The 23,798-nt window shown below is 38.2% G+C and overlaps 1 protein-coding gene across 1 annotated transcript in view; it reads right to left on the reverse strand.

Annotated features, from left to right (window-relative positions):
- Positions 1-23,798, reverse strand: part of MOXD1 (monooxygenase DBH like 1) — a 105,989-nt gene that overhangs the window by 72,173 nt on the left and 10,018 nt on the right. The window contains exons 2-4 of the mRNA XM_032159146.3: positions 5,752-5,898; positions 3,946-4,113; positions 3,724-3,807 (exon numbers count right to left, since the gene is read on the reverse strand). Coding sequence (XP_032015037.1) covers positions 3,724-3,807; positions 3,946-4,113; positions 5,752-5,898 — 399 coding nt within the window. The remainder of the gene's footprint in view (positions 1-3,723; positions 3,808-3,945; positions 4,114-5,751; positions 5,899-23,798) is intronic.

Below are 23,798 nucleotides of genomic sequence, written 5' to 3' on the forward strand. Positions count from 1 at the left end.
ATGTTTTCTACCCACAAATTTAATGCCTTTTCCATTTCAGCTAAGCACTTATCATGCACTGTGGCCATAACTTTTGCAGTCTGAAGTGAGACAGCAAAATTGGCATGAATTTCTTTTTCCTTCTTCACAATTTCACAGAGAGAAGATTTATTCTTAGCATAGGTCTTAACAACCTTATCTTTTTTTATTAAGTTGAGAGCTTTCTCCTTTTCACTTACAGAAGCACTTGATGGCTTCTCTTGGGCATATCTGAATTGGTAGCTAGCATCACTACTCTTGTGCTTTGGGGTCCATTGTTAAAGAAAATAAGGGTGACTTCAACACAAGAACTCTGATACCATGATAATCTGATAACTGCAACAGTAAGTCTAATAACTGAGATGGCTACTAAGTTAATAATAACTGAGTTACTAAGTTACTAATAACTAAGTTACTAATAACTGAGATGGCTACTAATAAAGATGGGCAGCGTTTCCAGTGTGAATACGCTAGACAAAGGAATGATTCACGTCCCAGCTGGAATGAAGCAGGACAGTGCAAGATTTCATCAAGCTACTCAAAATGGCATGCAACTTAAAATTTATGAATTGTTTATTTCTGGAATCTTCCATTTAATATTTTCAGATCACAGTTGACCATGGGCAACTTAACCCATGGAACCACAGATAAGTGGGTCTAGGCACTATCAACATTTAAACTGCAAATACAAACAAATTCTTTGTGTGAATTAGACACCAGAAAATGAAACTGATTTCTCACAATTCAACTGTAATCGATATTCTTAAAACTCACTGCAAATGACACACCACACAATATGATATAAAATGAATCTTCTCATTTCTGTGAAAGTACTTTTTGTTTGTAGCAGAAAAGGACTGAGGCTTTTTGATACAGTGATTTATGGAACATAAAATAAAGAATAAGGAGAAGCTCTTAACTGATGGCTTTTCAAAACATAGGAGTCTTTGATTTTATGGAAAGAATATATACTTTTCTTAAATTATTAGAAATCATCTCTACTAGAAAAAACAGCATGGAAATCAGACAACTTAAGGCAAATCCTAGATTTATGAATTCTACATCATTAAAATTTTGTTGAAACCTTGAATAAGTTGCAAATGAAAACTGGTTTTGAAAGGCTACCTTAAAACCACTTACATATTACTAAATATTTTGAATTTATTTTTTCAGTAGAGTTTTCTTTTTTGAATAATATCCTATTTTAGTTAATTTTCAAGGAAAATGTTTCATAATACTTAATAAACTTTAAAATATTTTAAGGTTTAGCAAGATAGGGAATCCATCCTATAAGTGGTATTCTCACATAATAATAGGATTTTAAATTCCAGCCACCAAACCTCTGTCCCCTGTAACAACAAAAGTTTGTATGAGCACTCCCTTATGACCTACTGTCCTTCCCTCAAATCCATTTTGCTCAAGGTAAAGAACTTTTGTTGTCTAGAAGACCTCCAAACATTGCAAAAAAATGCTCCAATGCCTTTCATGTTGATGCAAATGTCTAGTGAAGACAGCTATGTATTCCCAAAAGTACTTAATTCTAAGTTCATGTATCTGAGAATTACTTGATATGCTTCTTACAGGAAAGTTTATCTGAGTATCATTTAATATGCTTCATATAGGCAAGTTAGCGAAGAAAGATGAGGTACCAAGCAAATATCCTACATAGAGGGTTGAAACATACACTGAGCTCCCTGAAACATACATAATTATTTTATTTCATTCAATTCAATTATTAGCATTAACAATGGGAAGAATAAAAATGCATTAACAGTAAGTGGTTAAGAAATTTACAATTAATGTTTGCCAAAAAGTGGATAAAGGACCAATTGTTTGAAACATTTTTTTTTATTTCTGAATCTACAGTTTTACATTTGTCTCTTAAGCCTGGTTCCAATTAAATTTACTGCAAATGACATACAGTACATATAAATGAAATATTCTCTTTCCTGAGGAAGACTTTTCATTGGTACAAGGGAAGGACTTAGGCCTGGTATTAATTATACAAAATTAGAATCTGCATTCCCCTTTTCCATACACAAAGTAGAAAATAACTTATTGCACAGAGGTAAATGATTCACCTGCAGTCACACTGTTGGTAAGTCTCCTGTTTGCAAAAATAACCTATAAATATTTAGGACTACATATTAACTCAATAACATTCCCTAAAGCCACTCCCTTTGCCTCTGTATGTAGTTATGAATCATTTTGTAAACCAAAGGCAGAACTGTAAACAAAAATATTTGTAAACAAAAGAAAACTAGGGAAATATATTAAAAATTAACAAATTTTAGCCACGAATAAACTTATAGAATGTGCTCAGTGTTTCTATCTCTGCTAAAATGTCTTGAGGTTGATAGGAAAAGTGTTATGACTGTCCACCTTTTACAGATGAAAAAACCTAAGGCTACATCATTACCCCACAGTGACTTACCTGAGAGCACATACTTTAATTAAAGGGTGGACTTGGCCGGGCGCGGTGGCTCACGCTTGTAATCCCAGCACTTTGGGAGGCCGAGGCGGGCGGATCACGAGGTCAGGAGATCGAGACCACGGTGAAACCCCGTCTCTACTAAAAATACAAAAAATTAGCCGGGCATGGTGGCGGGTGCCTGTAGTCCCAGCTACTCGGAGAGGCTGAGGCAGGAGAATGGCGTGAACCCGGGAGGCGGAGCTTGCAGTGAGCCGAGATTGCGCCACTGCACTCCAGCCTGGGGGACAGAGCGAGACTCCGTCTCAAAAAAAAAAAAAAAAAAAAAAAAAAAAAAAAAAAAAAAAAAAAAAAAAAAAAAAAAAAAAAAAAAAGGGTGGACTTACGATTCTCTAACCCATGTATTTCCCTCTAGATTCCAGAGTCTGGCAATTCATTACTTATCCACATCGCTTCATTACATGGTCTGGGGACTGACAGAAAGGCAGCAACGTCTGGCCTTCTGAATGTTTACTGTATTCTGTATGCACTATTTAATTCTATCTTATTCTTTCTTGTGTCTTGGCCATGTCTCCCCAATCTCACTGTAAGTTCTTTGAGAGTATGGATCATACCTTTGGCCTCTGTGGAATTAACAATTACTAGCACAGAGTCAAGGACTTGTAACTTTTTAAAAATATTTGTTCATTCGCTAAGTAGATGCAAAAGTTCTGGTAGGCCCATTCCAGAAGGGTGGAAAATAATTGTATGGCACAGGCAAATTGGGTTTATTTACTACCCAATTCTGTATTTTTTTATTTGTGTAGAAATTCACTAATTTTCTTTTTTCTATTTTCAAAAAAATATTATAACTTTTTTTATGACAGTATCCACTGTTTTCAATGAAGCAGATGTTCTCAAACATTATTGGTGAGGAATGTAACCTTTATGGGTATAATTTATCAATATGTAAACATACTATTTTAAATTGCAATTCCAGTAATTCCAATTGTAGAAATGTTGCCCAAAATAATAATTAGCGGTGTTCATGTGCATACCAAAACGTGTACCTTTGATGTGCAAAATTAGGAGATAACCAAAATATTAGATATAATCCAAGCTTTCAGACTCTTGAAAAAGTATGCAGGTCAGCTAAGCCAGTTCTTTTTTCTCTAAAAAACTTTCAAATAATTGAAAAACATTTCTATATTTTTTACTGTTTTCATTATATTAACAACATCAATTTCTTCTTCCATTCATGCAAATTAATTTTAGCCTATGAATGAGTTACATACCTTTATTACATGATGCTTTTCTTGGAACACAGGAATCTTAAACATTTGGCACCAATATGTTGTATCTTTGTTTGGGATGGGGACCTGTCTTAATAAAAAGGGGAGGAAGACACAAAGTCACCTTCTCTTAACATGCTCCTGAATAACATAATGTAAGCAAAAATGCTCATATACACTTTCAATAAGCCCATCCCTACAATCATAAAACCTGAAAACACTTACGTCCTGATTTACCAGATCAAAGTACAGTAAGGCTGTAGACGGCACACTAGTTTTCTCAGGATTCAATAACCGCAAACTCTTGGTGCCCCTATTGGAGTCATGGTACTTGGGACCAGCTTCTCCTGCATCTTCATGGTGGTAGGCCCAGATCACTCTCACAGTGCTGTCCTGGGGATCAGACATGGGCATGATTAGGTCTCATGAGAGCACTTTCCATACCACTGAGTTGAGTTTAAAGAACTCTATTGTAAACAAGATATAGAAGTGAAGAAAAGACAATAATAACATTTGGAGTTCTCAACATGGTCTCTAATATTAATTGCACAAATTTGATTAAGTCATTAAAGATCCAAATATATGAGTTACTTTTTGGAAGGAATCATCTCTCAGCATGCAAGATTATGTGTTCCAAAACATACTGAAGGACAACTGACTCAGTAATTACACTTTTAAATATACGACACCAATAAATCATTGTCACGCCAAAACTTTAAACTTGCAACTGGTAGCTTCTAAACAAATATTCTTGTTCAGCAGCAGAGACTTTGGAAACTTAAATGCCATGGAAGATTTTAGGGAAAAACAAATTAATACAATAAAAATTAAAATTACCTAAGACTTTTCCTTTTACAGTAGATGTTTTCCTAGGCACTAGCCTAGTCACACATATAAATTTACAGAAAGTATAAATATAGAAGGATTTCTGATTCTGAGTTTTTTAATTATACTACAGTTAATCTACAGTCATTTTATGAATCCTGGGAATTTCCTAGGGACTGGTTTACCGCAACTACGGAAAGTACTGTCAGATGAAATTGGTTTCCATTGAGCAACCAAGAGAGATTGCCCAAAGGGCTATGGGTTGGGTAGGGTTTGCTGGGGTGTAAAGAAATTGTTCGATCCTCCCACAGATAAAGGTGTTTTTGCCAGATCTTTGTAATAAGAACTTTGAAAATAAATAATAAAGCAAAAGCTATTTATTTTAAATGTTCTCTTTGCTATATTCTTTCTTAATAAGTCAAATGACTATAATTATTATTCCAATTAAAGTATAATTGCACTGTATATTGCATTAAAAAGTAATCCCTCTCTTTGCATGCATTTTTTCTGCCTCGTTTACTCTTTATGCTGAATGTTAATCAGAACTGCTTCATATTTTTTACATTCCCATTTTTGAAGCTTTGATTTACAAAATAAAAAGGTAATTGTATTGGTCTACACAAAATAAAATTAATCCAAACAATTCATGGAAATTTCTGAAGTATTACATATCTTCTAAATATTTAATTTGAATGCACATAAAGATATTAATTTTTGCACGAAGTCTGAAAATAAGAAATCTCATTTAATATGCCAATAGGCAATTATAATCAGCCACCTATTCATCTTGATTTTAGGAATTTACAAAGATGAGTCCATTACAAATCAGATGAATTATATCCTAATATTCAGATTCATAATTCTTTCTTGTGTAATACATTTCTTCAAACATTTATCTGTTGTGTATTTTCAAACTTTATGGATAGTAAGATGTATTTATGGCTAAATCATATAAATTTTAAAGGGATCTTCAAAATGTTAAACTCACACAAAAATGGATTTTATTGAAATTTACAGTCTTATACATTTTTGGCTTCTAAAAAAGTAAAAAAGAAAAAGTTAAAAAAAACTAAAAAATAAAAATAAAAAAGATTTCAAAAATATTAGAAAAAAGACTATATGACTTGTTTCTCTTATTCTTTAAAGTGCTTCACAAGTGTAAATATACAATTTATTCATGCATGCATTCACTCATAGATGCCTTACCGTTATACTCTTGTCATTTATGTCACATGTATGCAGCTCTCTGGTAAATTCAATTATTGTGTGTGTGCTATTTTCCATGGCATATTCTAGATGGTAATCTTGCTGAGCATCTTTTTTCAACTCTCTATTTGCATTTGTAAAATAATCCTGTGGAAAATATGGAAAAGAAAAATCAGGATACCTAAATACAAAGAGAAAAGAACTTATAGGACCTTTAAAAACAAAGTCTTGAAATCTAGAGTTATTTTATAAATCCCGGGAATTTCCAAGGGGCTGGAGTATTCCAACTGGGGAATCAGGTTCCTGGGAAACTAGTCCATCTTTGAACTTCTGACCTTTCAGGAAAGCATAGCGTAGATTGATAATATCATAGAGCATCAAGAGATGGAATGAATAAACATTTGATACCATTGTGTGCCTTTCCTTCCTTGGAAAAATTAAAAGAGGGACTATAGCACTATGAAATGTCTTACCGCAAAGTTTGCATTTATACAAAAAAAGTTTGATAACTAGTTAGCAGCAAAGCCAGAATCAGCCCTAAGGTCATCACTCTTTCTATTACACCTCCTGGTGGAGCCCCACTTCACCATTCATAAGAGCAAAGAGATCCGTGGGCAAGTGCGGATTATAGGTTGTTTCAATATGACTTTTAATGGCATATCCTTATTAAAATAAAATGCAATGGGAAATATGCAAAGAAACAAAACTAGTTGAATTACACGATATTGAAAAACTAGGGAAGTTTTGTTTTTGGGGATTAGCCATAATTTTGTACTAAACTTGTTCAACGGTGTACCTATCACTTCTTTTTGAGACGGAGTCTGGCTCTGTCGCCCAGGCTGGAGTGCAGTGGCACAACCTCTGCTCACTACAAGCTCCACCTCCCAGGGTTCACGCCATTCTCCTGCCTCAGCCTCCCGAGTACCTGGGACCACAGGCGCCCGCCACCATGCCCGGCTAATTTTTTTGCATTTTTAGTAGAGATGGGGTTTCACCATGTTAGCCAGGATGGTCTCGATCTCCTGACCTCATGATCCGTCCATCTCGGCCTCCCAAAGTGCTGGGATTACAGGTGTGAGCCACCATGCCCAGCCAGTGTACCTATCACTTCTGGGAGGCAGACCAGTGCGGTGGAGAGAACATTGGCTTTGGAAGAAAATGACTAGGATGTGATTCCCAGTTGTACTCCTAAACAGCCTTGAAGAATTGTTGAAGTAAAACTCTGAAAGCTTAAGTTTTAACATTACTAAAATGGGGATAATATATACCTATTTTATAGATTTTGAAAAATAAACAAGTGAGATAGTATGGGCGGGGGCATAACTGCCTACATGGTTAGCGCCCATTCGATACATATTTTCTCTTTTGCACCATAGTTTGGTTTTATCCCCAAAATATCTTCTTATGCCTTTTACCATTCGCCTACTCCGTTGAGTCATCAAAATCACAGTATTAATTTTTGTCACTTATAAAAGACACAAAATTTGCCTTAATTACTGCCTTTCTGGTTTTTCAGTACCTGATGATATTTTATTTTTGAGAAGTTGTACAGTTGATTTAGAATATACATGCTGAAACGTAATTATAATTACTTTTACTAACAGTAAAATTGTATTTGAAAAATTCATAGCTATGTTTGACTGAGAAAATGCAATATACAAGATAAAACCTCCCATTGTCTATAAAAGTCATACTCAAATAGATGGCATTTGGCATTTTTATTCCTAGCACTTTTGTATGGTAATTATAAGTGTGCGTATGTTTCCCATCCAGGGTACCACATCTAGATTTTCTTTAGTATGTTAAAACCCCAAATTTTTGGCAATGCAGAGTCTAACTCACCTTTCTTGACAATGATAACAATAACTACAGCTTCTTATAGGCACCAGGCCCTGTTTACACCTGTTACATATATTAACTAAACTAATCTTCAAATCAAATCTATCGTGATAAAACTATTTTTCTGCTTTACAGATGAAGACATCAAAGAACAAAGAGGCTAAGCGACTTGCCCAGGATTTACAGCTAGTAAACGGAAAGGTAGGATTCAAACCTTGGCACTCTGGCCCCAGAGTCTGGATCCTTTTTCACTCTTCTACAGCGTAGTGGCCACTGCTGGTGTGTCCGGAATTGGTGGGTTCTTGGTCTCACTGACTTCAAGAATGAAGCCGCGGACCCTTGCAGTGAGTGTTACAGTTCTAGAGGTGGCGTGTCCAGAGTTTGTTCCTTCTGATGTTCGGATGTGTTCGGAGTTTCCTCCTTCTGGTGGGTTCGTGGTCTTGCTGGCTCAGGAGTGAGGCTGCAGACCTTCGCGGTGAGTGTTACAGCTCTTAAGGCGACATGTCTGGAGTTGTTCATTCCTCCCGGTGCGCTCGTGGTCTCGCTGGCTTCAGGAGTGAAGCTGCAGACCTTCGTGGTGAGTGTTACAGCTCATAAAAGCAGTGTGGACCCAAAGAGTGATGAGCAGTAGCAAGATTTATTGCAAAGAGCGAAAGAACAAAGCTTCCACAGTGTGGAAGGGGATCCGAGCGGGTTGCCACTGCTGGCTCGGGCAGCCTGCTTTTATTCTCTTATCTGGACCCACCCACGTCCTGCTGATTGGTAGAGCCGAGTGGTCTGTTTTGACAGGGCGCTGATTGGTGCATTTACAATCCCTGAGCTAGACATAAAGGTTCTGCACGTCCCCATCAGATCAGTTAGATACAGAGTATGGACACAAAGGTTCTCCAAGGCCCCACCAGAGCAGCTAGATACAGAGTGTCGATTGGTGCACTCACAAACCCTGAGCTAGACACAGGGTGCTGATTGGTGTGTTTGCAAACCTTGAGCTAGATGCAGAGTGCCGATTGGTGTATTTACAATCCTTGAGCTAGACATAAAGGTTCTCCACATCTCCACCAGACTCAGGAGCCCAGCTGGCTTCACCCAGTGGATCCTGCACAGGGGCTGCAGGTGGAGCTGCCTGCCAGTCCCGTGCCATGCGCTCGCACTCCTCAGTCCTCGGGTGGTCAATGGGACTGGGTGCCGTGGAGCAGGGGGTGGCGCTCGTTGGGGAGGCTCGGGCCGCACAGGAGCCCATGGAGGGGGTGGGAGGCTCAGGCATGGCGGGTTGCAGGTCCTGAGCCCTGCCCCATGGGAAGGCAGCTAAGGTCCGGTGAGAAATCGAGCACAGAGCCACTGGATCGGCACTGCTGGGGGACCCAGTACACCCACCACAGCTGCTGGCCTGGGTGCTAAGCCCCTCACTGCCTAGGGCTGGCAGGGCCAGCCGGCTGCTCCAAGTGGGGGGGCCCGCCAAGCCCACGCCCACCTGGAACTCCAGTGTCCCGCAAGCACCGTGCACAGCCCCGGTTCCCGCTGGCGCCTCTCCCTCCAAGCTGAGGGAGCCGGCTCCCGCCTTGGCCAGCCCAGAAAGGGGCTCCCAGAGTGCAGCGGTGGGCTGAAGGGCTCCTCAAGTGCCACCAAAGTGGGAGCCCAGGCAGAGGAGGCGCCAAGAGCAAGCGAGGGCTGTGAGGACTGCCAGCACGCTGTCACCTCTCACTGGGATAGGATGGGTACGTTTATTTTTGTTTATTTTTTCTGTCTCCAGAAATTAGCTATGTCAGTTTTTCACATAAAATGTTACTTTTCTTCTGCCAAAGTTGAGGTTTGTCAAAATTCTTATTTTGAGAACTGGGTTGCAATTGTGAAAGCAATTTAAATGAAATATTCCTGTGAGCCTGTGATTTTCCCATTTTTCATCATATAGATTTTCAATATGTAAATGAAATAACAATGTCTGTAGACAATGAGAAATTTAGATCAGTTAACTGTGCCTTTTCACTGAACTCATATTTCATTACATGATCCAAGCAGTTTTTGCAATACAATACAAACTTTAATCAGTTCAAAGAGTAGAATAATTATCCGAGTCTTGCAAATATGTTTCCAAAACCATTATTTCCACAAAATATGGAAGTATCCAGCTGGTTTGCCAATTTTCCACTCATTCTATTTCCACTAAACAATACCAACTCCTTCCAGCTATTCCACCTTTTTCTGGCTTTTCAGGTAACTTAGTTATTAGAAAATGAGAGAAACTTCACTCAACTTATGTTGATGACCCCTTGCGCCGTCTGCCCTATGTAATCAAGCGAGTGCTTAATATTTAGAAAAGACAGCTGCCAATTATTTCAAAGTTCTGAACTCCCAGAAAAATGCTGTTGTCTAAAAGAAGCTCATATCTTCAACCTTACTGAAGGAAAATATGGTTGGATCTTATTTTAAATAAAATTTAAATATGAACTAACCTAACCACCATGGTAATTCCACTATAATTTTTTTCACAGCTGGGGCGCGGTGGCTCATGCCTGTAATCCCAGCAATTTAGGGGGCCAAGGGGGGTGGATCACCTGAGGTTAGGAGTTTGAGACCAGCCTGGCCAACACGGTGAAACCCCGTCTCTACTAAAAATACAAAAACTAGCCGGGTGTGGTGGCAGGTGTCTGTAATCCCAACTACATGGGAGGCTGAGCTGAGGCAGGAGAATTGCTTGAACCTGGGAGGTGGAGGGTGCAGTGAGCCAAGTTTGCGCCATTGCACTCCAGCCTGGGTCACAAGAGCGAAACTCCATCTCAAAAAAAAAAAAATTTTTTTTCATATTTTCCAATTTTGAGGTCCTATTTTGGAGGCAGATCTTCAGATTTGATTATAATACACCTTAGCTATCCAAATAATATTATTATTTAACATGTTTACTTCAGCTGGGCCCTCACTAATGGCTGGAAATCCATGTTAATCTCTTGCTATTTTCTGAAGACACCTCCCAAAACAAATATTCTAAACCTTCTCTATGCAAGATTCTGACATTTCCCCATCCTCAGCTTATGATCACACATCTCAGTTTATTGAGAGAATTTCAGTTATGATACATGAGAGCTCCCATTTTCATTCTTTCTATCCTAAAAAATGTCTACTTTATGGAATCAAAATAAAAATACTGATTGTAAAAGAAAGCAGAAAAAGAGAAAAAAATAAAAAGAGAAGATGGAATAAATAGAAAATAGATGTAAATGAAATGGAGAAACATCACAATAGATCCTACAGACACTAAATGGTTAATAATATTATGCTTATCTTGAAGCCAAATAATTGGATACTTTAGATGAGAAACAAAGTCCTTACAAGACAAAAACCAGCCAAAGTCATTCAGAAAAACAGAGGTACTCTGAATAGCTCTATAATCTACTCATGGGTAAAAACCTTCCTAAGAAAATTCTAGGCCAAGATGCGTTCACTTGGAATTTTACCTAATATTTAAGGAAAAGGTAATACCAACTGTTCACAAATTCTTCTAGAAAATGAAAGAGGACAGAACACTTCCTAACTCTTTTTTTTTTTTTTTTTTTTTTTTTTTTGAGACAGAGTTTCACTCTTGTTGCCCAGGCTGGAGTGCAATGGCATGATCTCAGCTTGGCACGATCTCAGTTTACCACAACCTCCGCCTCCCGGGTTCCTAATTCGTTTTTTATACCAGCATTACTTTGTTGCCAAAATTAAAGACACTACCAAAAGAACTACACACCATTATCACTCATGGACCTAGATGTGTATTTCCTTAAAAATAGAAATAGAAATATTTCTTAGCAAATAGAAGCCAGCAACATAAAATAGAATAATATAGCATGATCGTGCAGAGTTGTCTTAACATTAGAAAATCAATCAGTACGACCTAGCACATCAAAAGTCTAAAAAAGAAAAACCATATGATGAACCCAATAAATGCAGAAAAAAAACAGTTTATAACATTCATTCACTGCAGAATCTCTCAGTAAACTAGCAATAGAAGGGCACTTCTTCAACCCTTTAAAGGGCACCTATAAAAAACCTACAGCTAACATAATGATAAAAGACTGAATTCTTCCCCCTAAGTTTAGGAACAAGTCTGGGAAACAAAGCAAGGCACATTCTCCACGTGGAAAGCCCTACAGGTGATTGTCCACCTTGAACAGTTTATTTCTGTTATTCCCTGGCTCTATTTTCATCTCCCATTCTCTAACTAAGGACTTCAAAGTTCTGTCCTTAAAATTATATTTCTATCGGCCGGGCGCGGTGGCTCACGCTTGTAATCCCAGCACTTTGGGAGGCCAAGGCGGGCGGATCATGAGGTCAGGAGATCGAGACCACGGTGAAACCCCGTCTCTACTAAAAAATACAAAAAATTAGCCAGGCGTGGTGGCGGGCGCCTGTAGTCCCAGCTACTCGGAGAGGCTGAGGCAGGAGAATGGCGTGAACCCGGGAGGCAGAGCTTGCAGTGAGCCCAGTGAGCCGAGATTGTGCCACTGCACTCCAGCCTGGGCAACAGAGCAAGACTCCGTCTCAAAAAAAAAAATTATATTTCTGTCTCCATATTTCACCATTTGGGAATCTCATCCACTCCAATAATTACAAATTATCACCTTTATTCAGTATCACATATTCAAAAGTCTTTTTCACTTGGAAGTCTTAGTGTCATTTCAAATGCAATGGATCCAAAATTGTATTCATATTTTACTTGTGTTCCTGAATTTCTTTAATTATACTACCATTCTCCTAGCTATCTAAATTCAAAACTGTAGTCTTTATTTTTCTTTTCTTTTTTGAGACAGGGTCTCACTTTGTTATCCAGGCTAGAGTACAGTGGTGGAATCACAGCTCACTGCAGTCTCATCCTCCTGGGTTCAATTTTATTTCTTGTAGAGATGAGTTTTCACCATGTTGCCCAGGCTGGTCTCAAACTCTTGAGCTCAAGTGATCTGCCTACCTCAGCCTCCCAAAGTTTGGGATCACAGGTGTAAGCCACCATGCCCAGCCTGCAGTTTTCTTTAACTTCTTTCATGTGACTCACATCTCCACACATAGCCCCTGCTTCTATCAAGTCTTCCTTTGAAAATGAACCTACCTTTTAGTTCTATTTCATTTTGACTATTCCTATTTCCCACACTCTACGTTTACATACTCTGTCATAGTCTTCCTTGAAAAATCACTCTCAGTGTGTCACTGCATTTTATTCAACAGTATATAGTACAAAGTCTATAATTCAGGGTCCAGGTTTCCTCACATTGAGCCTAACCTGGCTTTCCAGGTTACCTGTTATCAATCTCACCACGGGACCTGTACTAATTGCTCCCTTCAATTACTCTGCCTTTTCCCAGCTTTTTGCTTTTGTTCACATTCTTCTTCCCTATCCCCCCTACTCTCTTCATTCAACTAAGATATCTTCTCCACTAACTCCACCTACTGAATCTCTTTTTCCCGCTAAGGCTCATGATTCTATTTCCCCTATGAAGTTTTCTTTGATCATTCCAACCAGAAGTGATCATTCCCTCTCTGAATTCCTATTCCTCTATTTACATTCCCATGTAGCATGCAATCTATTTTAGGCATTGCCTTATCTTTTCAACCATGTGATAATTGCCTAGAATTCAAAAGTTAATCTTAGTATTTCAGTTATAAATTTGTGCCTTTAGAATACTTATTTACATTGTCAATGGAACAAAAAAAGGGGGGAAGACAATTATTTTCCCATTTGCTCTTAATTATATTTACACATGGTTAAGACCGGATATGGAATGTGTTTAACCAGATGCTAGAATGAGTTTGGGTCTGCATGATCTACCATACAGACACATCTGGCACTGAAATCTGGGAATGTTGTTGTGACCTTTTAGCCCCTACATGCACATGAATCTTAGGAGACTGTCATTAGTATTCAGAAAAAAAGAGTTTATACATGCAACAACTATTTTAAATCCTTTTACACAAGGAGATAATCCCCTACCTATTTTAAATAAATAAGAAACAAAAATAGATCTAAGAGGGAGAAGTCATGTTTCAGAAGGTTTTCTGATGTTAATTTATATCCTCAGTACCTAACAAAGTGACTGGCATATTGAAGATGCTCGGGAAATACATGCATATACTTTGAAAAGGAGCATCCTGCTTTTCTTTCTGTTAAATCTAAATAAGGAGATAATTTTGAAAATAAAAGATAAAACACAAGAACCTATCATCTGATATTCACAGCTTTGTGGTATAGAAATAGTTTAACTTAATGGGACCAAAGTATTCCCCAGTAGTACCTTATCTCTCCTGTCTGTGTTAAGAAAATACATGGACTGTAATCAAACACAGCCTTAATGCTGTCAATATTATACAACAGAAGTGGCATATTGGCCAATCTTAAAAGCACAATTAAATGAAGTAAAAGAAGAGAAAAAGGCAAAAAAAAATTGGGATCCTAAACTTCATAGCATTCAACTATTCTTGCCTGGAGGATGAAAAGCAGAAAAGAGGGAAACAGAAGGAGAAAAAAAAAGCAAGCCACTGAAAGAACAGTCAGCAATAAAACCATCAGTCTTGAGATTCAGATTGGTTAAACCTGAAAAAAGTGTTAAATGAATTGAAGTCTCCTGACAGTCTGACAAAGGGATAAATGTTATTCAAGTGGATAATCAATGGATAGGTTATTGTGTTACTATCATCCTCTAGGAAAAATACTAGAGAATGAAACAGATACAGCAAAACATTGACCAATTAAGAGTTCAAATACAGGTAAAGTCACTTAGAAGTTGATATTCACAAAACCATACTGTATAGTACTTAAGAGATACTTAAGAAAACTTCCTACATCATTTTCACTACGTCTGATTTCACCTTTAGAATTAGAACCAAATGACATCCTCACCCACTCCTCATTTTATTTAGCGAATAGAATCAAATGCAGCTCTATTATGCACTTATGGTAAAGGCCATTCCTCAGCTATCTTCCTATGGTGCTTTATATTCCAGGATTTAAAAAATAAAAATAGAAATATTGATCACTGTGCACTCTCGTTGTCATGGCGTGGTATCACAGACATTATAAAAATGTAATTGTATAATATACGTATTTAACATATAATATACACATATCATAAATATACAATATTGATAAAAGTCACTCCAATTAAGAATCATTAAAATTAGACTTTATGTGGGTAAGAAGGATGGAGAGGATTCAGAGAATCATGATTCTGTATAAATTTTGTAAGAATTTAAGAAAAAAAGTAGGTGTTTTTTAAAATGTAAATATAAAAGCTGACATACAGAAGTCATTCTCACATTTATACAGTATTAATGATCTGCAAAGTGAAATAAACGAGGTAATGTTATTCTATATAAATGGCTTTCTGTGGATCTCAGTCATATTCTAATTCAAACACTGATTTAGATCAGTTTCAATATGAATCATCACTGAGGTATTTTTTTTTGTTTTTGTGGATTATACTGATTATGTATTTAGCTTGTTTATACATTTTTAGATAAAAAATTACTTGTTACACCTGAAAATATGAGTTAATAATTCGATTCCAATAATAAAGCTAATTTTCAGTTGTACCGCAGACTATTACTCCTGAAACATATTGTCACAAGATATTTTTTCTTTTGAACACTTCGTGCTTTGAAAAATGTATGAAATACATACTTGAGGTTTCAAAATGCTATGTAGCAACAATAACATAAATTGTCATTAGAAGCTGATAGTAAGTTGACATCTGTTATTTAGCATGATAGCCTAAGTACTTGCTGTCACTTTCAAACTGAGATAACATATACCAAAAAAACCTTGCTATGACCTCTTGTTTAAAAGCATGATGGCACAGGTGTTAAATTGGTTCTCACTCATTGTCAGTCTATTTTTCTCTCAAATAAAATCTTTGACTGGTGCTGTGTTACACAGGAGGAAGTAAAAACTCTTACGGGTGTAATAAAAGATATGAATAGACCTTGGTTGCGCTTTGAAAACTGAATGTAAGCACAGCTGCAGGGAGATTCTTGAGAAAAATGTTACCATCTGTCATCATTTTCTTCAACAGGTGCTTGTAGTTTTTCTTTTTCTAAATCTCAAAAGCCTCATTACTTCAAACATTTGTTTATAATATCAATTTCTATAATAAGTGTTATGGTGGTTTAATAATATTGATAGTATAATGATAAATATTTTGAGTTAAAGGGAATCTTTGATCCTAAAAAATCATAGAGCTGTATAAACAAATTATATAAACACAATCTTCAGAGTTCAATATAAGCTGATCTTAATAAGTTATTTCTTCACTAATCTTAGAAATTTAAGTGGAATGTCAAAATAGAAGGTGCTTACCTTTTAGAAACCACTTCAGATAAAGCTGAAACTGTCTATGTCTAATAAGGGATCTGTTAAATACCTACCAAAATGCCAAAATATGAACCCTGTAGCTAGTGTTCCAATGAGAAAAAGGCCCACCTGAGCAACCTGTTTGTCCTTTAAGTGTCACCTTCTAAACACAAACATCCTGAATTTTCTCCCATGCCAACTGTCTCATTTCAGTTGTCACGTAGGATAATGTAATACCTTGCTATAATTATAGAATCATCAAAGATACAGAATAAAATCAAAATTTTGACTCTTCATTTGGAATAATATATTTCAGTGGAAAAAACAATTTCAGACTATACCATCTGAATAAGATACTACTTTGCCTTCATCCTATCCCATCACCTTACTTTTTTAAAAAATGTGTATGATGGCTGGGTGCAGTGGCTCGCACCTGTAATTCCAGCACTTTGGGAGGCCAAGGTGGGTGGATCACCTGAGGTCAGGAGTTTGAGCCAAGCCTGGCCAACATAGTGAAACCCCATCTCTACTAAAAATACAAAAATTAGCCGGTTGTGGTGGCGGGCGCCTGTAATCCCAGCTACTTGGGAGGCTGAGGCTGGAGAATCACTTGAACCCGGGAGGTGGAGGTTGCAGTGAGCCTAGATCGTGCCACTGCAGTCCAGCCTGGGTGGCAGAGCAAGATTCTGTCTCAAAAAAAATAAATGAATTCTCTTAATTGGTTATGTCTATTTTTTGCAAGGAATAAATTTTGAAGTTAAAACTAGTTCTTTCCTTTATCCTTCCCTCCCTTCTTTCCTTCCTTCTTCCTTCCTTCCTCCCTCCCTCCCTTTCATTCTTCCTTTTTTCCTCCTTCTCCCCTCTCCTTTCTTTCCCCAGCATATACTTTATTGAGTGACTATTCTTCAGACCTTGGGTAGGGTTGAGGATACATGACTACACTGGACAGTAGACAATGGAACTTTAGTTTGGGGTGGGCAGACAATTTCTAAAGAAATTTAAATAAAATATCCAACAATTTTTAGATAAATACTTACAGAAAAATAAAACAGAGATAATAGGGGTTCAGAAGGCTATTTCAGGGTGAGTGATCAGAAAAGTCACCACTGAGGCAATGATACTTAGGCTGAGAAGTAAACCACAATTAGGAACCATCCATGCAATGTGTGGAGAAAGTAGTTTCCAGGAAGAGAGAGTAGCTATTGAAAAGGGCCTGGACAAGAGGTTGGGTTATCCAGTGTGATGAAGCAAATAAAAGCCAGTGGGACTGAATTACAGTGCCCAAAGAGGTCCCTGAGGTCAGCAGAGATCAGATGAGGCCCCAAACATTGTGATAACTTACATGCCATTGTAGGGAGCTATAAGCAGCAAGTGGCATAATGTATATCTGTATCTGTATCTCTATATTTCTGTGGCTTCCAGGTGAGGAATGAGGAGAAGAAGGAATAGGATTGGTGGTTGGAAGACACTCAGGAGCCTGGCAGTGGTCCTGCAGGTTCAAGCTTGAGTGGTAGTATCACTGGAGAGAGGTGGGCAGGTGTTAGATTTAGTTTCGAGGAAGAGTCAATAGAACCTGATGATGGGTTTTATATATTGGGTGAAGGAAGGAGCAGAAAGAAGAATGGCTTCTAATTTTTGACTGGAGCTAAGGCTAACAAGAAGTGCCATTTGTAGAGAGATGGGGAAGCCTGGGAAGGAAACAGGTTGGAGTTAAGTCAGGTTAAGTTTAAGATGCCTAGCTAGAGGGAAGGCCAGGAGGCAGAGAACAGGTAGACTGTTCTTAGGTCAAAGTAATGCACCACCAGGGGAGGGGTTCAGGACCTCAGAAACTTCAGGCTCAGCTTTGCTTTTGAAGCCCTCCACCTTCCTTTGAGTATATACCAGTCAGAAAACCTTCTTTTCCCTCTTTTAATTATTTTTTCAGATTTCAAAACTTACACATAACAACTACAGGGAATTCAAAATATACCGAAATTATTATTATTATTATTATTTGAGACAGTTTCACTCCATCACCCAGGCTGAAGTTCAGTGGCACAATCTTGGCTCCCTGCAATCTCCGCCTCCTGGGTTCAAGCAATTCTCGTGCCTCAGCCTCCCAAGTAAGTGGGATTACAGGTGTCCGCCACCATGCCTGGTTAATTTTTGTATTATTAGTAGAGGCAGGGTTTCACCATGTTGGCCAGGCTGGTCTCAAACTCTCGAACTCCTGACCTCAAGGGATCTGCCTGCCTTGGCCTCCCGAAGTGCTGGGATTACAGGCGTGAGCCACTACACCCAACCAATATACTGAAATTAAAAACAGGAAAAGAGGCCGGGCGCAGTGGCTCACATCTGTAATCCCAGCACTCTGGGAGGCTGAGGCGGGCGGATCACGAAGTCAGGAGATCCAGACCATCCTGGCTAACATGGTGAAACCCCGTCTCTACTAAAAGTACAAAAAATTAGCTGGGCGTGGTGGCGCGTGCCTGTAGTCCCAGCTACTCGGGAGGCTGAGGCAGGAGAATGGCGTGAACTCGGGAGGCGGAGCTTGCAGTGAGCCGAGATCGCCCCACTGCACTCCAGCCTGAGAGACAGTGCAAGACTCCGTCTCAAAAAAAAAAAAAGAAAAGAAAAGAAAGAAAAGGCCAGGCGCAGTGGCTCATGCCTGTAATCCCAGAGCTTTGGGAGGCCGAGGCGGGCGGATCACGAGGTCAGGAGATCAAGACCATCCTGGCTAACACGGTGAAACCCCGTCTCTACTAAAAATACAAATAATTAGCCGGGCTTGGTGGCGGGCGCCTGTAGTCCCAGCTACTCGGAGAGGCTGAGGCAGGAGAATGGCGGGAACCCGGGAGGCGGAGCTTGCAGTGAGCAGAGATCACGCCACTGCACTCCAGCCTGGGTGACAGAGCGAGACTCCGTCTCAAAAAAAAAAAAAAAAAAAAAAAAAAAAAAAAAAAACAGGAAAAGAGATAAAATACTCTCATAACCATTGTAATGATTCAATGCATATCTATCCAGAGACCAGGCAAACTTCTTGAGGCAGGTGAAAAAACAATATAGACAGTATTATAGTTGCTAATGTCTTCCCTTCCATTCATTTCTTGAATAACCTGAAAGTGTAAATGCAAAGTAATTTTAGCATCACACATAAGTTGGAAGACAGGCTGAAGGAAACCTAATCCCAGCTCCCACCAAAGGAGAATTTGTCTCAAAAATGTTTTAAGAAATGATCACGCAGTATTTAATACTTCCAGTGACAATGCTCATGATCTCACAATCTTACAAGGCAACCCACTCAATTTTAATATCTCTGATTGTCAGAAATGTATTCCTTATAGTAAGCTAAATTCTTCTACTCTTTAATTATATTTATTGGGTCTTCTCTTCTTTCTTCTGGGGCTTAATAAGTAGACACGAATCCACCTTTCCTGAGCAAGACTGTACACTACAACTCCAAAGACAATGATCATGTCTTTCTCATTGTTCTTTCTCCAGACAAAATATCGCCAGCTGTTTTTCGTTCCTCAGGTACTCAGATTTCCCAAGGTTTCAACCATCCTTGTAATTCTTTGATATGCTCCAGTTTATCCATATGTCCATTAAAAGCTATTTCCAGAAGGAGTCCTCTGGTGTGGTCAGCCTAAGATAGGGTGCTATGTCAGTATTACTTCCTTTGATATGAACAGTAGAATTTTAGGCTAATATTGCATTTATCTGTTTGGCAGCCACATTGTACTGAGCTAACACAATATAGCTAATACGTAGAGCTTTTTCATATGAATTCCAGTTAAGTACAATTTTATACTGTGTACATGCACAGATCATTTTTTAACAGAGTTGTTGAACTTTACTTGTATTCCCAATGAATTTTTAACTTTTAGTTTCCTTTTATTATTTTAGAATATGGCCATCTTTTAAGTCCTCATTATGTAACCTAATGTAGCCAGTCTATTAATAATGAGTTTGGGGCAGAGCACGGTAGCTCACGCCTGTAATTCCACCACTTTGGGAGGCCGAGGCAGGTGGATCGCTTGAGGTCAGGAGTTTGAGTCCAGCCTGGCCAACATGGTGAAATTCCATCTCTACTAAAAATACAAAAATTAGCCGGGTATGGTGGTGCATGCCTGTAATCCTAGCTACTCTGGAGGCTGAGGCAGGAGAATCATTTTAACCCGGGGAACGGAGGTTGTAGTGAGCCAAGATCGCGCCACTGCACTCCAGCCTAGCAAAAAAGTGAAACTCCGTCTAAAAAAAAAGAGTTTGGGGTATGGGTTTAAAATATTTAGGATTATAACTAATTCAACTTTATTAGTGCATCCTCTACAAGGATATAGTGAGAAACCCTGCAAAATACCTTACTATCACTCAGATGCACCTATATTTAATACCCTAATCTACAGGTCCAGCAAATCAAATGCAAAAGAAAATGCAGTCTTGTATAATCTGTGTACTGAAACCATGCCGGTCTCTAGTCATTAATGATTACAAGGTGTTCACAAACCAATTACTTCAAGTTTTACTTCAAAGTTTTTTCAAAAATTACTATAATCTCTCCCACCTATACATTTAGTGCAGACCTTTTCCCTAAGTTCAAAAACTGGAATATTTGTCTTCATGTGGTCTTCTGAACATCCTCTCATTAGACTAAGTGATTGATTCATTATATCTTGTATTTATTAAGTATTTTCACTGTGTCACATACTCTACTAAGAATTTTACATGACTATTTCATTTAATCCTCACAAAAGCCCATGCATTAAATATGATCTCCCTTCTTCACAGAAAGAAACTGTCACTTAGATTAAGGAGTTTGCCAAGGGCCACACAATGAATAAGCAGCAAGCAGTGCTGGGATTCACACCCCGTCTAGAAGATTTCCTGCTCTTTACTTCTCAGCAGATATTTATTGAATATCTGCCAAGCACATGGAATCATTCCTGGTACCTCTAGAAGATTTGGCAGCATTGACACAGTCATCAACTTGCAAATGTTCCTTCCATACTCTAATAAGATACTAATTATCCACCACTGCTGTTACTCTTCCTCCTCCTCCCTTCTGCAACTATAGCTTGAGGGCATTTCACTGCTTATTAGTAACCTTGGAGAATGGAGAGGAAAGGGAAGGGAAGGGATATCTATTTACTAACTGGAAAGACGCTGGAGAATTTTTCAGAATAAAAAGGGGGCCCATTTTGTTACTGTTAATTCTAATAAAAGATTTTGGAGAAGAATACTTCTCTTGGCTTAAATACAAGCCTAGAATTACCTAGGACTTTCATTTACTAATGAAATGAAATAACATTGCTTTGACACGCTGTGACCACACACAACTGTTAAATTTTAAACTCTGTGTGTGCAGTTATTTGTGTTGCTTAGAAATACAGCAGCTGGTACCGGTTGACAAAAGGTGTGTAGGAATGGGAGAGGGCTATGAGGATGAAAGAAAGGCTCCTAGTTCAGAAAATTTTGAAACATACCTCTACCCTCAGTTCAACAACTGTTGTGTCAGTACATAAATTATTATTATTATTATTATTATTTGGGGGACAGAGTCTTGCTCTCTTGCCCAGGCTGGAGTGCAGTGGTGCAATCATAGCTCACTACAGCCTCAAACTCCTGGCTTCAAGTGATCCTCCTGCCTCAACCTCCCGAGTAGCTGGGATTATAAGAGTGAGCCACTGTGCCCAGCCCTTACTATATAAATTATAGAAAATACTTACTCATTAAGCTTATCCCAGAAGGGTTTCCATGCCAGGAAAACCCAGCTTATTTTCCTATCTTAAAAAATAATCTTAAATGTGCAAGCACATGCTAGCCCTTGTTTAAAACCTCAGATGGTCACTCTGAATGGTTGTGTATCGAATCTTGCTTTGTATCCCCATGTCCTATGTCTGCAATTTTCCATGCTTCTGCAGGTCGAATTGCCTGATTCCTACCAAAGAACCTAACCATATAAGGTCAGTAGTTACTCAACTTGCCCCACACTGGAATCAACGGAGAAACTTGAAAAATATATTAATGCCTGTGTCCACCTCCCAGGGATTGTGCTTTGACTGGTGGGGGATGGGGTTGCCTGGGCACTGGAATTATTAAAACATCTCCAAGTGATTCTAATGTGCAGATGAGTTTGAAATTTTGACATAGGAATAAAAGTATCTTTCCCAGTTCTTACTTCTCTATTAACTCGGCCTGCTCATGTCTGGACTGCAATCTGCCATAGCATGAACTCATTTTGGCCCTATCCAAAAGGATCTGGGTCTGCCAAGTACCAGGAGGCCTAGTGTCTACCTGGTCATGTCTATCATGAGTTTCCTTTTATAAGTGAGGTTTCCATAGAAAAAAAAGACAGAAATTTAGTTTTTCCTAAGAAACTCGAGATTTCAAAGTTTTAGTTTAAAAATTGCATGAAAAATGGAAATCTTCCCCAGTCATACAGTTTTTTGTTGATCTATCTTCTCAAAGGCCTTTAGCTCTCTAATATTATTGAAGATGAGAAAGAATACAGAATATAAGAGAAATACATCCACGCCTAGTACTAAGAAAGAAAGTTCCATAAAATCACCAAGTCTCTAGATCAAAGCTTGAAAGCCTCTAGCTGAGCTTACTAAACATCTGTGTAACAATGCCACAGAAATAGAAAAGAGATCTCATGCGGTTCAGACACATTTGAAAAAAATATTAATTATATTTTCCCCAGGTAGGTAGTTTCCTGTATTCAAGGTCTACTGAGTTCTTTGATGCCTATGCCAGATCATCTTCTTCATAGTACATAATGTTTTGAATTGTACACACTATGGTTAACGTCAAAAGACAACCTTCAAAACTTGGGACACTTGTTTTCTTTCATGTTTTGAGTATCAGCATCCTGATCTCAGATAGCCACACAGACACACTGCTTATCACATCACTCCGTTTTAATTATCTGCACAGCACTTAGCACTTGGCACTTTCTGATGTTTCTCTTGCTTATTTATTTGTTTAATGCTACCTCCACCACCACAATACGGGCTCCATGATACCAGTGGTTTTATCTCATTCAATGTTGTGTCCCCAGCATCTAGAAGTGTTCAATAAACATTCAGTGAATATTCAGTAAATGAACATTCCAACATTCTGAGTACTTTCCTGAAACAGTTATATGACAGCCACAATTTCCATGCTGTGTGACATGAAGGCCCACGTTTATACACCTACAAAAGGAGAGTAATAAGATATTGACCTCACAGGACTATCACGAGAATTGCATGAGAACACACTGTAAGGACTTATCACAAGGTATGGCATATGATGAATGAAAAATCATAAAAATCATATTATGGAAATGTGTCAGTGTGCCATTTATAGTGGAATAAAAACAGTAAGAGAAATGCCATGATTTCACTTTATCAATTTGTTTAAAATGTATCTGATTATACATGTTCTTTCACTATTTAGGAGGAAAATTAACATATGTTTTTATGTAACCTACAGTTTGCTTTCAGGAGAAGAAGAGTACCAAACTGGGACTCAGAGGAATAAATCCAGGCTGCTGATCTGTATGGCCCAATAAGCCATTTAATAGTTACCTAAGGTTTAGTTTTCTCACCTGAAACATTGAGGGGAGAGGCAAGGAAGAGTAGGAGGTTTGAGGGGAATCAACCGAAGTACGAGCTCTTAAGAGGCAGCGAGTAAATACGCAAAACATCAATATTTAGCTCATAAAAGAAAGAATGGCGTCAAGATTTTCTCACAAAGTTTGGCTAAATTAGATGAATAAGATAGACCTTCATAATAAATTAAATGTGATCTATACATTATTTGTATGATACTCAGATATATAATCCGTAGCTTACAGTTAATAAAAATTATCCATTTGAAATTATTTTTGCAGACATTTTTGCGTATATGCTATATGGTGTCCTTATGAACA

This window comes from Hylobates moloch, unplaced genomic scaffold (genome assembly GCF_009828535.3).
Source record: "Hylobates moloch isolate HMO894 unplaced genomic scaffold, HMol_V3 SCAFFOLD_2, whole genome shotgun sequence".
Lineage (NCBI taxonomy): Eukaryota > Metazoa > Chordata > Mammalia > Primates > Hylobatidae > Hylobates > Hylobates moloch.